The sequence below is a fragment of the Limanda limanda genome, chromosome 7 (assembly GCF_963576545.1).
Source record: "Limanda limanda chromosome 7, fLimLim1.1, whole genome shotgun sequence".
Classification (NCBI taxonomy): Eukaryota; Metazoa; Chordata; class Actinopteri; order Pleuronectiformes; family Pleuronectidae; genus Limanda; species Limanda limanda.
In genome coordinates, this window is record NC_083642.1 from 10,275,430 (window position 1) to 10,292,319 (window position 16,890).

A 16,890-nucleotide genomic window follows, 5' to 3' on the forward strand; every position below is an offset into this window, starting at 1 on the left:
TTTGCTCCTGAGTCGATGCGTCATAAAACGTCGACCGTCGCTGGCGAAGTGACGTGAGGAACGTGTTCGCCATAATGATAATAAAGCGTGAGCACGAAGCTGAAATAAAGCAAATGAAGCTTCGGCTGTGACACGTGGATCCACCCGGAGACACCGAGGAGCCACGGAGGTCGGACCGGCACCGGTGGACGCCAGCCTCGGCCAATTTTGGGGAGAAAGCGGGGAAGAGCCTGACCGGAGCAACGAGGTTGGTTAGCATGCTAGCTCAACGTAGCCTGGCTTCCCTGTTATGCTGCTAGCTAGCTAGCATCCCCGGCGCCTGGCTGCATGTAGGGTCAGGCTTCGTGTTGGTGGGACAGTGATTTGCATCTCACACAGTGAATAGGAACATGTCCGAAGTGCTCAGTTAGTCTGAAGCACGGAAACCGTAAACAGGGTCGCTAGCGAAGACAAGTGGTTTAGCTTCCTTGTTTAGCCAGAGTGGAGCTGGAGCAACATGGCAACAGGCTCTGTGAGAGTTTACTGGACCTGTGAGTCTCTCCTGTGAGGAGTCGGTGCAGGGGAGGAGGGACGTGGAAAGGGTCTGAGCCCACAGTGAAGCTCCCAAACAGAACCAGAGAAGTTGCATGAGGAAGTTCGAGCTACGTGCTACATGCTAACTGACAGTGTATGACAGTTAAAGTCGGTTAAAGTCCCCGGAGAGTCTCTCCTGCACCTGCTCGGATGTTTGTGAAGCTTTTGGAGCAAATCTCTAATATTTGTTCTCTGGATCGTAACGAACAGTATTTGATGTGATTGCATGATGAAGATGTGCTGCAGCAGAGTTAGTTCCAGCCCCTGTGAGGTGTAGATGAGTGTGGAGAGGGGACTGTAGAGACATTATTAATCTGAGGTTTCATCTAAGTAAGAACATTTATAGTATATTTTAATTTACAGTAGTGTTGCAATTGAGTACAGATTTGAGGTATCTGTATTTTCTTTTCATGCCACTTTATTCTTCCACTCCACTTTACTGCAGCGTTTACTCTGTTACACTACAATTTTCTGACTACAATTTCTCCATACAAAACATATGAATGATTTGATAGTAGATGATGCTTTGTAGTGGGATTGCTCAAGAACACATCAAAATATGGTTTAATGATGAAGAGGGAATTCCTTTACTGATCAACAGAACATTCATTAGGGCCCGAAGGCTTTCATCAGATCATCTTCAAATTGAGGTGAGTGTCATCTCAACAAGATGGAGATATCTACTCAAATATCGACTTTCCGGCACACGGTGTGACGTGGCGTGCCGTCAGAGTTTGAGTACACGGCATCAAAACACGAGGTTCTGTATCTCTGAAATACATGGACTATGCATCCTTTGATTCTAAGCCGTCAACAACCCACTCCTGCAGTGACAGTGTCAGGGCTCATAGCTCAAAGGAACCTTTGATGTCTCTCTAGGTGAAATGTCTCTTACTCTCTCTCACTCCAACACATTAAACATTTCTAGTGACTGTGGGAGACCCTATTGAATTGTGAAGGATTTTTCTTATTAGGACCCAAGCACCTCCGGTGGGTGGCCCTATTGTATTTCGTAGTATTTGTATTTCCCTTTTGGGGCTTTTCCGGGCCTAGCCATGCTCAAACTATGACCAAAGTTTCCACCAACCACAACAGGTCCCGAGTTGCGTGTGGTCGGCCAGTTCAGTGCTACAACGTAGCCCTAGTTTGTGTTTGTCATCTTTCATGCAAAAATAGCCAACATTTCTTGGTTCCAGCTTTCTTGTGTGTGATGGTTTTCTGCTTTTTTTAATTCAATAATAAAAACATTTAGATTATTATTATAAGGATTTTGATATTTGAACCATTTGTTGGACAAAATAAGTACTTTTATTACAACCTTTAGAATTTTTACCAAGGAAATTGTCTCACATTTTTACTACATTTCACTTGCACGTTGATAAATGAGTTCTAATGATCTGATCGTAGAACATATAATAGATCAGTCACATTGGCCTTTTTTGCATTTGAACACTTTAAGCGCTTTTTCCTGATGAGGCTTAAATGGTTTTATTCAAGAAAGATTTACGTGGAAGAACTTGTACTTACTGTGGAATATTTTTAGAGTTCAGCATATGCAATTTGACCTGATTAAAGGAATCTGGTTTCAATAATGAAAGTAATCTATATTACGTGTATGCCATCCTGACAGGCAACGCTATGGCGTCAGCATCTGCCAGCGTAGACTCCAAGGCAGAGCTGACTGCTCTACTGGAACAGTGGGAGAGAGAACAACAAGGCAGCACCCAGGAGCTGGTTAGCATCCTCACAAAGTAAGGAGTCTTGCTGCTTGTTGTTGTGATGTCACTGAGCTGAGCTGTGGAGAGTCACCCACAGTCATCTAAATGTTTTACTTTGCTCTACCTTCTAGAATCTCCGAGCTTGTTGAGAATGAGACAGAGGAGTACCACAAAGCAGACCCAGACCCTTTTGATGATCGACATCCTGGTATGAAAACGAAACACATTTAGTCAAGATCACTGGAGAGTGAAATGTTATGAATGTGTCTGACATTTCCCACTTGGCCACTAGGGAGAGCTGATCCAGAATGTGTGTTGGGACACCTACTCAAGATCCTGTTCAAGAATGATGACTTCATGAACGCAGTAAGAGTGAACTCATACTTGTTGTACAACAAATAGAGCCATTCTTAGCGTCTGAGTCAGAAGGTGATTCATTATTTTCTCAATGTTTTTCAAAATTTCTTCTGTTTATAGCTGGTGAATAGCTATGTGATGACCAGCAGAGAATTCCCCCTCAATGCAGCGGCTTGTCGTCTGCTTCAGAACATCATGCCTGGACTGGAGACAGCAGTGGTCTTCCAAGAAAAGGTACAATATTCCTGACTTCATTATTAAACCCTTTTTTTTCTCTTTTCTTTTATGCCCAACCAAACATGTTTCCTTTACTTCAGTTATTATGGTAGCCTGTAGTGTTATAGTCTTCCAAATACATATCCAACATGCCCTTTTCAGTGTTTAAATGCACGTTAGGAAAATATGTAATGTTATATTTAATTGCATGACCTCTACTGGCAACATTACTCATTCATGTGTAGCAGGCTGGTATTTAATAAAATCACACATACTACAGTGAACAGGAAGCTTCAAGAGTATTCAGAAAGCTATTTCTTGAGCTGTCCCCTGTATTAAAGAAGAGTAAAATGAAGGTGGGGTAGAGGGTAAAGGCCGAAGTGGCAATCCCTAAAACAATATTAGTTGTATAAAGTAAAGAACTGAAGCTGCATCATCACTGAGTCGCAGGACTTGACAATCCCATCAACAGCTTTCATATTTGTTTGTGGAGTCACATTCCAACCTGCAAACTTTGTTAAACTTTGACCACCGTGTAAACTGAAATTTATAGATGTTGATGCCTGAAATATTTGTTTAAATGTAACTTTTTATTTAGAACTATGCTTGTAAAATCTTTTTTGATGACCTTTTGCATTTTTAAAGGAAGCACAAGAGATAAGCGGGCGAGTATTTTTTTTTTTCCCCGATGAGTAATTTGTCCATATTCTTGTTTTTAAACGTAATTGACCTTTGATCTGTGTTTGTGTTTTTCAGGAGGGTATTGTTGAGCGTCTTTTTACGTGGGCCCAGGAGGCAGAGCAGCCCCTCAGAATCTATGCCACAGGCTTGTTGGCTGGTGCCATGGAGAATCAGGACATTGCAGCCAACTACAGGGAGGAGAACTCTGTCTTGGTGAGTCCAGGATTCTCCAGTGTCAAATGTCAGAAAGTGGACGATGTACTACAACAGCCAATATAATTCTATTTCAACAAGCATTAGAACTATTTGCTCATCATCAGTAGGTGGTGTGAAGTCGCAGCTGTCGATTAACTTTTAACTTTCCATGCTCTGTTTCGACAGGTGCCTTTGATGCTGCATCGGTTACGTGAGCTTCAGGATAAGGATGCTGAGAACAAAAGGGAAATCAAACGGCCCAGCCCCAGGAAGAGTTTGAGTGAGCCTCTGCTACCTTTAGATGAGGAGACTGTCGACGGAGGCTTTGAAGAGACGCCCTTCATGCTGGGCAGAAACGGAGCTGAAAGGGAGGGGACAGGGCCCGAGGGGGCTGGAGATATTCCCTTCTCGGCCATTGAGACTGAAAACGAGCTTTCGTTCCGTCTCAACTTCCCTCAGAAGGCCAGCAGCCATGCCAACTCCGCTGTTAAAACCATGATGAAGCCCATGTCTGCCCCAAGTTCACTGTTCCACCCTGGCATTTTGGATGGCAGCAGTTACCTAAAAAGAAAGGCAGACAGGGAGCTTGGCAGGACCTCAAAACAGAAGCTAAATTTCTCTTTGCCAGATCCGGAGAGGAACTTCAACGAGCTCTCCAACAGCAGCTGGTCCGAAATGAGCCCCTGGGTGATAGGGAACAACTACCATCTGTACCCTCTGACCCCGGAGATCGAGCAGAGGCTCATCCTGCAGTATCTCACTCCTCTGGGGGAGTATCAGGAGGTGGGTCTATTGACCTCAGCCGGCTCATTTAGAACTGCAACAATTAGTCAATTAATTGATGAGTAGATATTGACAATCAACAATTTTGAAAAACAATTAATCGTTTGTTGTTTCTCAAATGTGAGGATCTGATGCTTTGTTTTGTCATATATTGTAGCAAACACAACATTTGGGTTTTTGACTAAAGAAATGATATTGCACTATTTTTTTCCATTTTATGAAAATTCATATAACAAAGGATGTATCAAGAAAACGATTGGCAGATGGATCAAATGAAATGACCTTTGTTGCAGCCGTAGTAGAATGGTATTTTGCAGCAAATGTAGCTTGTCACCATAGGTTGTGTATATGTGTCCCTGTGTTGTCACAGACTTACCAGCAGATGTCAGTGTTCTGTAATTATGATTAAAGAAAATATTCTGTTGTGACATTACAAAAACTCAACTTCATGCTCAGTTTATACAGGACATGTTTTGAGCAGGCATTATTTTAGTTGAACAATTTATTGAAGGAATAAGCCAAAACTGACAGTGACATCAATGATGTGCTCTTCATGACTTCTCCTCCTCTTATTTGCAGCTGTTGGCAGTGTTCATGCAGATTGGAGCTCGGGAGCTACTCGTGCACTATATGGATTTAAAGCAGACCAATGATGTGCAGCTCACCTTTGAGGCTCTCAAGGTAAAAGCACTCTCATGCAGTTGACCCCCCCCCCCAAGTGCTGAAACACAAGGTCAAGCTCTCTAGACTTGTCTCTTTTCTCCCCTCCATTCTCTCAGTACCTGGCATCTTTGCTGCTGCACAAGAAGTTTGCTGCTGAGTTTGTGGCTCACGGAGGAGTTCAGAAGTTGCTGGAAATCCCCCGGCCGTCTATGTCTGCCACCGGAGTGTCTCTGTGTCTCTATTACCTCGCCTACAACCAGGATGCAATGGAGAGGGTACAGAACAGACACACACGGCACAAATACAATATATCTATAAAATGTGCCAACCATTTTTTTTCGGTTTTGGTGCATATGCCAAAGACGGTGTAATGTTATGTGTTTATAGCAGTTAAAAAAAAAAGTAATACTATATCGGCATTTGTTTGTAATTAACTGCTGATTCCTCTACCTTTTTGGTCATTATATTTATTTTGAAAATCCCCTGTGGCTCTGTATTTAATGAAAATTATGTTTCATTTCATCAGTATCTCCTGGATTCAGAAACAGTTCCCATTTGTATTCACTGCTGTGTCCTCTCCTCTCAAGGTGTGCATGTTGCCCCACTCCATCCTGTCCGATGTGGTTGGTTACACGCTGTGGCTGCTGGAGTGCTCGCATGCATCCGGCTGCTGCCATGCCACAATGTTCTTTTCCATCTCCTTTTCTTTCCGTGCTGTCCTGGAGCTTTTCGACAGGCAGGACGGGCTCCGGCGCCTTGTCAATCTGGTAAGTACAAACCAGCAGCTGCCTTCTCGTGATCCCAACCATGTAAAACTAACCATGTGTATCATTCATAGAAAATACTGTGTGTTTGAAGAACTGATAAACCGAGCTGTGATACCAAGATGTACCAGATGCTGATTGTGTACCAACATATGATGTCGAACTGATTTTTTTCAGATTAGCACACTGGAGATCCTGAACCTTGAGGACCAGGGAGTGCTGCTGAGTGATGATGAGATTTTCTCCAGCAGGCAGACGGCCAAGCACACCTGCATGGCCCTGCGCAGGTACTTTGAGGCCCATCTGGCAATCAAGGTGGAGCAGGTTAAGCAATCTCTGCAGCGCACGGAGGGGGGTGCCCCCATTCACTCCCAGCCATACTACAAGGTACACACACAGAGGTCAAACGATATCTGAGCCTGACATTACTGGACACTTGTTTTCTTAATGTATTTTTCAGATATTACGTGTAGTGCTCTCTTTATGTTGGTGTTGTTGTAAAGCTGATGCAGGAGTTTTGATTCCTGCAGTAACCACTTGTGTTCTCGTCTGTGTCCCAGGCGGTGAGCTATACTCGGGAACAGGTGGTGGAAATGATGGAGTTTCTGATAGAGTACGGACCACTGCGACTTTACTGGGAACCGGCTGAGGTCTTCCACAAGCTGTCGTGTGTCCAGCTCCTCCTACAACTCATTTCCATTGCCTGTGGCTGGAGGACCTACTATGGCAGGTAACGATATGGCTGTCCTTTCACATCCTGTTTACATCTTTTAACATTTCCAACCTCCCGACTGAGAGAGTGATTAGCGACATCGTGATACTTATTGTTTTATGATTTTCTTCTCCCTGTAGGAGTGATACAGTTCGTTATGCCCTCGACATCCTGAGTATTCTAACAGTTGTTCCAAAGACCCAGCTGTTGTTGTCTGAGGCTGTTGCTGTGCTTGATGAAAGAGGATCCTCTGTTTCCACCGTAGGTAGGTGTTACAACTTAACTATGAATAAACTTCACTTATAGTGCGACATTTGAGGATATGTAAAAAATATTTTTTCGTAAAGGGCCAACTTAAAATCTATTTAGACTGAAGTGTTTTCTATTTGATCTGAAACAGTGTAAAATTACCTGTGCGTCATTAAAACAAGCAACAGGCCATATATAATGTTGTGTTAGCAGCAGTGAATATAAATGTTTCGGTAGTGACGTGAGTTCAATAAACCATTAAAATACTTCTTGCATGGTGTGAACATTATGTTTTTATATGTCTTTATATTTTCAACAGCACAATAAAAATACAAAATATAATTACCCCCCTATTTTTGTTCTTTTAATAAAACTGTGCCAAGCTCTGATGAGAGATGGCAAAACTCCAGGTTTTATTTTTCTGCAAGGTTTTTCCTTTCATTTTTGGATTTTGCTCTTTCAGGAATCAGTATCGTCCTGGCAGTGGCGGAGGGAGAGGTATTTGTGAATGATGCCGAGATTCAGAAGTCGGCCTTGCAGGTTGTCATCAACTGCGTCTGTGCTCCAGACAAACGCATGTCCAGCATTGGCAAGTTCATTGCAGGCACCCCCCGCCGCCGCCAGCCCCAGCAGACCAAAGCGAGCGAGAGTGTGCTCACCAAGATGTGGAACGTGGTCCAGTCCAACAATGGCATCAAGGTAGAGTTAAATTATACCAGTCACTGAAGCATGCTAGATTTTCTCTCAATTGGCTTGGTTCAGTCAAACTGTCTGAAGTTGTCCCAGCGGCCAAAACGTTTGAGGTAGATTTGTGCACCTGTTAGGAAGCTGTTAGGTGCTGCAGCAGTAACTGGACAGGATTTACACACGCATTCAAACACCAAGATATCCAATGCAAGGCTCTGACCTGCACATCAGGACATGTGGAGCTCAGTGTAACAAGATGTAGTTAGAACATTACCGAATTAAAACAGGGGAAACAGTATAACATCCTAATTTACCAGGAAGGAGAAGTATGAGTGTCCTCAGCTTGCAATAAAAATGTAAGAATGTTTAGTTTTCATTTAAACTCTTTTAGAGACGTGTTGAATGGAGTACACAGTCATTTTAGAATAGGAAGTTTGTGATGTTTTTGAAATTTGTTACATCCTATAGAGATTTTTTTCTGGAATTTAACCAACACCCATTTATATCAATGTAGTAGAGAAAATATATACAAATACCTGTCGGTATAATGCAATACATTCCCTTTTTAGTAGTTTTAACTGGTTTTACTTTTTATACTTGATGTCAGGTTTCTCATTTGCACTTTCCAAGGATAAAAGTGAGAGCAGAGAAATCACTGCATCTCATTTCCTTACCTTTTAAAGGTATTTGTCCACCTCTCATGATGGGTGCTTTTTAGTCACAGCTGGGTCACTTTAATGATTTAGGAGCTTTCTGTTAAAAATAATTACAAACATTTCCTCAGTTCTGTCTGCCATTGTTTTTTTTAACCTCCATTCTGCGCCTGTCCTTCAGGTCCTGTTGTCCCTGCTGACAGTGAAGATGCCCATTACAGATGCAGATCAGATCCGAGCTCTAGCCTGTAAGGCTCTGGTGGGTCTGTCTCGCTCCAGCTCCGTCAGACAGATTATCAGCAAGCTGCCTTTGTTCAGCAGCGGACACATCCAGCAGCTCATGAAGGAGCCTTTGCTTCAGGACAAACGCAGCGAACACGTCAAGTTCTGTAAGTTTGCAGCTGAGCTGATAGAAAGGATCTCTGGGAAACCGCTGATGATCGGTACGGACGTGTCACTGGCGTGGCTGCAGAGGGCCAGTGTGGTCGCCCAGTCCAGGATCACTTTCCCTGAGAAAGAGCTGCTGTTGCTTATTAGGAACCACCTTGTGGCCAAAGGCCTTCATGACACAGCCACCATACTTACCAAAGAGGCAGAGCTCCCGATGGCGAGTCTGTCTCTTACTTCACTTTCTACTTCTGCTTTCCCTTCGGTTGCTCCTCCCCCAACTGCCACTCCTGTTGCCACTCTCCCCCGCACACCACGGCTGGCCAATGGTGTCGGCTCAAGAATCGCAAACCATCCTTCTCTTTTATCCACCCCCGGGTCCAGCCATCCACAGACACGTCCCTCAACATCACAATCCACCGGGACCTCAACAACTCCTTTCCCCTCTACGTCTGTCCCCCTCTGTAGCAATGGAAACCCACTGATCGGCCGAATCGTTTTCTCTCGTGAGCGACAAGCTGCCTGCCCTGTGGTGAACTGCAAGAAACCACGTGTTCTTAGGCAGAAGTCTGACCATGGGGCCTTCAGCCAGAGTCCAGCCATGAAGAAGCAGTTGGACAGGCTCTTGCCTTCCCCCCCTGCATTAGACGGCATCATCACAGAGTACCTGAGGGAGCAGCACGCACGCTGTAAAAACCCCGTCGCGACGTGCCCGCCTTTCTCTCTCTTTACACCCCATCAATGCCCTGAGCCCAAACAGAGACGCCAAGCACCAATTAACTTTACTTCCCGACACACAAGGAGAGTCATATATCCTAAATACGGAGGAGTAGACGGAGGCTGCTTTGACAGACATCTCATCTTCAGCAGGTAGGTTTCCAATTCACTTTGGGCTTTACTGTTTCCTCTACAATTGTTTTTTTTCCCCTACATCCTTTATTTCTTTTTGTCTAGGTTCCGTCCCATCTCCGTGTTCAGGGAGGCTGATGAGGATGAGAGTGGATTCATGTGTTGTGCCTTCTCAGCCCGAGAGCGGTTCCTGATGCTCGGGACCTGCACAGGGCAGCTCAAACTCTACAATGTGTTTACAGGCCAGGAGGAAGCCAGCTACAGCTGTCACAGTTCAGCCATCACTCACCTGGAGCCCTCACGGGTCAGTACGGCCAGCTACCAATACATCATCTGTTTCACATTCTGGCTGGTAGTTCCAGTTGCTGTGTGTAATCTTGCATGTAAGATATTTGGCGATCTACTTGAAAGTGTGTTTTGCCAATTGTTATTTAACTGGGATCTTTGTCTGAGGATTGGATTTTTTTGGGAAATCCATGTTGGGCACAATATTATTTCAAACACAATGTGTTCATGTCTTAAAATACGTTTTTGGACGATTTTCAACAATCGTATTTTGTAATTTTAGGATGGCTCTCTGCTCCTAACGTCAGCCTCTTGGAGTTACCCCCTGTCTGCACTGTGGGGCATGAAATCAGTGTTCATCATGAAGTAAGTGATGTTTTCACATGAGTCTGAACCCATAATTTCACCAGCTAAATTATTTTACGTAAAAATCCTGAATAAAATATTTCTTGAGTTAGTTAGAGCGTAAAATTACCCAGAAAGCACCGACCACATGACAGCTCTCTCACCACAGACAATCGATCCACAGTTCAGTTAGGGACTTGTCTGTGATTCCACTGCCTCCATGTGTGAGGTTTTCTCTGTCCAATGGTAAAGCAGCTTTTTTTGCTGTCAAAACAGGGCGCTGCCAAAAAGAGATGACATGCTTTTTAATTATGCACGCTAACAGCCTGAGGGCCGCAGTCTTCACTTCATGGAACACAAGCACTTGGCTTCATTCATCCGCACAGTTTAACCAAGGCACTACCGAGACTCAGCCCATGGAGTGATTTGTTGTACCATGACTTTAAGCAGTTACAGTTTGAACTATTCAGATTTTCCACACCTACTTAACTCTGTGTTTTCGATTAAATGTTGCTCTCGTTGTGTCCAGGCATTCTTTTCTCGGTGACCATTACGTGGAGTTCAGTAAACAGTCACAAGATCGCGTCATTGGAACCAAGGAGCATGTAGCACGAGTACGTATGACAGCATTTCTCTAACATCATTGAACACAGGAAGTTGAAGTATAATGGTAAACGCTCAACTGAATCTCTTCTCTTCATCAGATCTATGACATCCAGACGGGACAGGTACTGCTGACTCTCAACAACCCAGACCTGGCTAACAACTACAAGAGGAACTGTGCCACCTTCAACCCCACGGACGACCTGGTGCTGAACGATGGCGTGCTGTGGGATGTGCGCACGGCTCAGGCCATCCACAAGTTTGACAAGTTCAACATGAACATCAGCGGCGTGTTCCATCCCAACAGCCTGGAGGTCATCATCAACACAGAAATTGTATCCTTGACACTTGATGAGAATTTAGTACAGTAAGAGAGATACCTGTCGACTGGGGAGTAAATTAAAACCCAAACTCATCCCTTATCTCTTCATGAAATGTAATTGGCCTGATTTAAATATGTGAGTCAGTGCATTGAGTACTGTAGCATTAGTGTTAAACATGGATCTTTTAGTCCTCTAAATATAAAGTCTGCAGTTGCAGAAGTAATCGTTTGATGATTTTAAATTTATTGCTAAATAAATTGCTAAAGTTATCGGCTAAGAGTGATTGCATTCGGGATGCAAAAAAAGAAAGCTTGTATCAGTGATTGAATTTGTTGTCGCTTCAATTATGGGACGACTATTGAGCTTTTACTTCACTGCTAACCATTAAATATGTATTGCACTGAAAATTGATTTTACCTCTCAAGGGACGGTTTTAATCACTGGCTAATTAAGTTTGTGGCCTATTTAGTTGATACAAAACCTTAACTGGAGTTTTAGTGGGACCTGCGGACCTTCCACCTCCTCCACACTGTTCCTGCTCTGGACCAGTGCAGAATAGTCTTCAACAACAACGGCACCGTCATCTACGGAGGTAAATAGGGACACCGCTGCATGATGGGAAATGTAGCGCTTTTGGCATCAAGCCTACAACTCTTTTTTTACAATCAGTGCAAGTGTGTGAAGTTGTGTAATTATTGAGCGTGTGTGTGTATTTGGAGACTGTGTATGCGTGTGCGTGCCCGATTCCACTGTCACTTCGAGCCATATGGTCAGAAGGAACAGTGTTGGACTGGCAAAAGACAAAACCAGCTGGTTCACGCTGCCTCACAGGGAGAGAAAAGGGGCGTGGCGTGACGGCTCTGATCGCGCGAACACCACTTTAATCTCTCAGGAGCCAGAGCCCTGGCTCACCAGCTCGCTGTGCACACTTTTTATTTTCTCTCTCCCACTCCTCTGTGGCTCTCTGTTTTTGCAGCAATGCTACAGGCCGATGACGAGGACAACATGATGGAAATGCAGATGAAAAGTCCGTTCGGTTCGTCCTTCAGGACCTTTAATGCTACAGACTACAAACCAATCGGTAATCAGGCTTTCTGCTCTTGATTCACTTCAATTGATTTTTCCCAAAAGTCTTAAGATAATTAAATGTTTCACTTCATTACCTTTCATATTATACCCTGTTATAGCTGGTGATTATTTCATTTCTGTAATACGGTGCTGTTTATATTGTATTTTGAGTCCTAACACGTTCTTTTCTCTCCTCTCAGCCACTATTGACGTCAAAAGGAATATATTTGACCTTTGCACAGACACAAAAGATTGCTACTTAGCTGTGATTGAGGTAAATTCTTATCATTGTGACTTTAAGATGCAAGTAATTTTGTGAGAGGTTGTAATAATGTCTGTATCTGTAAATATTATGCAGAATTTCATATTCTCCTCCTGCTTTATCTGTCTCCTAGAACCAAGACTCATTTAACACAGACACAGTGTGCAGGCTGTATGAAGTTGGCCGACAGAGACTTGCAGAGGAAGAGGAGGAGGACGAGGAGGATCAGGTGGTAATTTATTCTTTTATTTTTGATAATAATAATCATTTATATAATAATATTTTTGATAATAATATTTTGTTGTCATTTGTTTTGTGGACCAGGAGGATGATGAACAGGAGGAAGACGATGACGATGATGACGACTCGGATGATGATATCGATACAGACCCTCTTATCGCTGAGCTAGAGACCGAGAACGGTGGAGAAGACGAGGATGATGAAGAAGAGGATGATGGGAATGAGGAATTTTCTCCCTCTGATGACGAGGTGGCAAATCTTCTCGAAGAGGATGACAATGACGACGATGACTCTGACAATGATGTTGATCCGAATGGTGAGTAGCATGTCACGTTAGCTACTTGTTGGCTGCACTACTTTGAGTTCTATTGATCCATCATTTTAACAAGGCAGTTTTTGCCCTCGGTTATCCTGTAATTGTGTAATTTCGTTTTTAATTGTCCTGGTGGTTGTGTTATGTGTGTGGAGAAAAGGTCGTTCAAGCTAAACCTGCAAAAAAACAAGTTAATTCACAGTTACCTGTTTAAGGTTTGTTAAGGTTAATAATATACAAAGTTATTTTGACACACAAATGCTTTCTGTTGATTTTAGATGAGAAGCAATAATCCTCACAATCTATTTGTGATAAATGTGTTAATTTTTTATAGTTTAGAGTAAAATATATAGCAAAATAAAATGGGTAGACTTAAATTTACTCAGAAAAAGAAAAACATTAATTCACTTAAAACGTTTCTACTTTTAACAGAAAACCTGATATTTCATCATAGCGTTTTGACGAGGAATCGTCATTTGAACACATAAATATTTGAAAAGAGCTTTAATCTGCTGCATCAGGTGCACATTATGCTGGAGCTATTTGGTTTTTTAGTTTTTCCTCTTCACCCTCTGACCTCACCAGCGCCACATCTGTGTCCCTACGCTTCTAAATCTGTATATCTGTCTGTCGCACAAACAGACTCTGACTCCTCTAGCCTTGAGGATGACATCATGTTATCCCTGAACCAGTGAGGAGACTCTGGCTTCTGGGACCGAGGAACCGGACAACATGTCATTCTGCTTCACAGACATTTGAGTTGCGGAACAGGAGGCGCCAAAAAAAGAATATCAGCCGATGAGGTGGGAGATAATCTGGAGCACTGCCAGTTTGTAACTGTAGGTGTCTGCACACTTTGGGAGTGACAGGACCAAGAAAATCCAATAAGTGCTGTGCAAAAGAAATGATTGTATATGATATAGTTTTATAAAAGAAAAGTGGGCTTGATGGTGATTGGAAATGCTAGTGTGTAGCTGCAGTGAATAAAATTTTTATATTTGATCACATTAGCGGCTCTCTAATGAGCTTCTTTATTTGATATTGATTAAAGACACTTTGTGAGCCTCTGGTTGGCCACAGATTAGTGTTTTGTGGGGGAAACAACTTCCATTGCCGGGCTGTGGGCCTGCAACTGTAGAACAGAGGATCCAATACTTGTTTGTTGTACAATGCTTGTATTTCACCACACCTGGAATAATCCCAAGAACGTACTGAAGTGCCGAGTTAGGCAGCTAATGTGACGCACAAACATGTTGCTGATGGTTCATCAAGCGTCAAATCCCACTTTCAGGTTTGACTCTCACCATAAACCGACGACCAAATTGCCACACACAGCAGTGCCATATCTGACTTTGCCTCCTGATTTCACTGTGTAAATAGATAAATCAGCTCGGTGCTCTTGAATCGCTGAAGACACCATAACTAGTGTGGACATCTTAACCAAACTGTTACATCTGCTCACTGTCCGCACATGACAGACACGGGGTTGTGCAGCGCTCTACCTTTGTGTTATCTCACTCATGTTTACTGAGCCGTGCCATCATTTGGGCTCAGTTGATGTTGATGATGGCACAGGCTCAGTTCAACTTAGTTTAATGTTCAAAAACCGAGGATATATCTCAATGTCTTTGGTTCAGGACTGAAAGTATGATAAGCTTCATTCATTGGATCTAACTCTAAAAATAACTTGAATCTTTGAAAACAGGAGATGCAGCAAAACATCTTCATGTGCGTTCCCTCTGATTGACTGACAGGAGGCTTCGCACTTCAACATTGTGAAAACAGATGCCTTCACTTGCACACTTTTTGAAAGCAGTGCAAACATTTCATGACTTTTCTCACGGTTATGATTTGTATCTAATAATTTTGCCTGTTTTCTTTTCCATTTGGAGACTTGGAGTTTCTTGAGACAATTTATGTACATCTTGTATGTATCGAAAGTATTTTTACTATAAATAAAGTTGCAAAATAAGTTGTTTGTGTGCTTCCTTAATGACGTGTGAACGATGCTCGAGGGTCAGTCGATGGCTGATAAGCTGTTACAGCAGAGATGTCTTTCATTTGTTATTTTTAAAAGGGAGAAAGATAAAACGTGTGTTGAAACTGGTGCCAAGAAAACTAAATAAGACAAATGTGATCATACTTTATATATGTATATGTCCACATATTCATCATTTATACAGTTTTATGGATGTGTGTCTGTGCTTGTAAGTGTTTATATATTTTCACATAGGCCTGGGTCCAAACATCTTAATTGTATGGGAAACCACTGTAAAACCAGTGAAGACCAATGTCAGCATGAAGTAAAGTGGCATCAAGTCAGCTTGAAGATCAGGTCATAAATTTGATCCATTAATTCCAATTGCCTGTTTGGATCTCTAGAAATAGGCCAATATTTCCATTTTAAACTAAATAATTTTATAGAGTTATTCAAGTGACAGTCTACATTTAATAATACAGAGGTTATATATCTCATGCTACATGTTTTGCATGTGAATAATTGGATCTTTGAGCCTGTAATGCCCTTTAATTTTTTCTACATGTGCATTTGCATGAAGTGGCATTACTCATGTCTCTTGATTGCTGGATTGTGCATGCAGGGATTTGCCACTAAATTTCCCTGTGACCTCCCCCACAGTTAATAACATAACACATTAAAATAGTCACCAGAGCCACTTAAACAGGGATCAAATGAGTCTTAAATTGGGTGTTTGTGTGTGCGCCTGCATGCAGAGGCACGTGTGTGTGTGTGTGTGTCCATGTGTGCGAGTAGCATTTAGTGTGTGAAACGTATGATCCGGGGGAGTATAAAGAGATAAGAATGTGTGTGTTTGTGTGAAGGCAGGTGATGGATGAGATGGTGGGACATGCTTCTTATTACCTCCTGGGCTGCTCCTGTGTGTCTGCTGGCTTTGGGAGTGTTGGAGCCGAGAGCAGCTCTCACTGTATTGGACGATCCCTGTTTGCAGTGGAAACAGTGTCTCGTCCTCACAGTGCTGCCGCGTCAGAGCAGGAGCTGAATGTAGCCACTGCAATTAAAAAGTACATCAGTATTCTCTGAAAAATTATTTATTATAAAATGCTCCACGAGCCTCCAGCTTTATGTATGTGATGTGAACACCGCCCACAGTGTTCCACTTGAAGCAAGAGACAGATGGGAGTCAGTCACAGAGTCGCTGTGATGGAGAGAAATTACCCTACTGAATGCTGGCCTCCCTCCCTCCCTCCCTCCCTCCCTCCCTCCCTCCCTCCCTCCCTCCCACACTACATCAGACTCACTGGAAACTCAATATTTACAGAGTCACTCGTCTTTGTTTTATTCCAGTCATGATTGCTTTGCTTGAGAAAGTTCTTGGGGTGTGTAATTATATATATTGTGTGTTTAAACACATTATGTGTGGTCTTTGCACAGTGAAGTAGTGTTAAAAAGTTCAAATCAACATCTGGATGAGAGCATTTTCAAGCTAAAACATTGACGGTGTTCCTGAAACATTCACACAAGTATTAGACTGTTTGATGAGTATGTTCTGTGCCATAATGGTGGATTTCTGCAGCATGTGCCTCCACAAGCTTAAAGCTTCAAGATTCAAGATTCAAGATTTTTTATTGTCAAATGAACAGAGATAACATGAAGCAGTCACTGTCAATTAAATACTTGGGTCACAGCTAAAGGGTGTGCGTCATATTTATCATCACCCACAGACTATTTTAACAGCACAACCCCCTTCATAGTCAAATAGTGTGCCATAAATCCACATCTAAATATGTCACTTTAGTTTAAACCAATAAGCTGAAGGTTTAACAAGTCAGAGGTGTGAGATAATTGATATTAAGGCTGCACCTACTACTGACAACACTGAGGGTATTATGGATATCAAATCCTGGAGCCAGTTTATTGTCAAAAATAAAAAAATGTTTTTCTTTTAGTTGGTATATTGAAATGTGATATTTAGGCTTTCAAGAG

The 16,890-nt window shown here is 42.7% G+C and overlaps 1 protein-coding gene across 1 annotated transcript; it reads left to right on the forward strand.

Annotated features, from left to right (window-relative positions):
* Nucleotides 1-63: 63 nt before the first annotated feature.
* LOC133005273 (DDB1- and CUL4-associated factor 1-like) lies at nucleotides 64-14,898 on the forward strand. The gene is made up of 25 exons (XM_061074909.1): nucleotides 64-247; nucleotides 2,204-2,324; nucleotides 2,423-2,499; nucleotides 2,584-2,657; nucleotides 2,769-2,882; nucleotides 3,621-3,758; nucleotides 3,927-4,523; nucleotides 5,103-5,204; nucleotides 5,303-5,461; nucleotides 5,774-5,953; nucleotides 6,128-6,337; nucleotides 6,511-6,680; nucleotides 6,803-6,927; nucleotides 7,375-7,610; nucleotides 8,433-9,508; nucleotides 9,593-9,791; nucleotides 10,056-10,138; nucleotides 10,647-10,731; nucleotides 10,822-11,055; nucleotides 11,542-11,635; nucleotides 12,020-12,124; nucleotides 12,312-12,385; nucleotides 12,507-12,602; nucleotides 12,698-12,929; nucleotides 13,569-14,898. The coding sequence occupies exons 2-25, from the start codon at nucleotides 2,212-2,214 to the stop codon at nucleotides 13,619-13,621; spliced, it is 4,626 nt and encodes a 1,541-aa protein (XP_060930892.1). The 5' UTR covers nucleotides 64-247; nucleotides 2,204-2,211; the 3' UTR covers nucleotides 13,622-14,898.
* The last annotated feature ends 1,992 nt before the right edge of the window (nucleotides 14,899-16,890 follow it).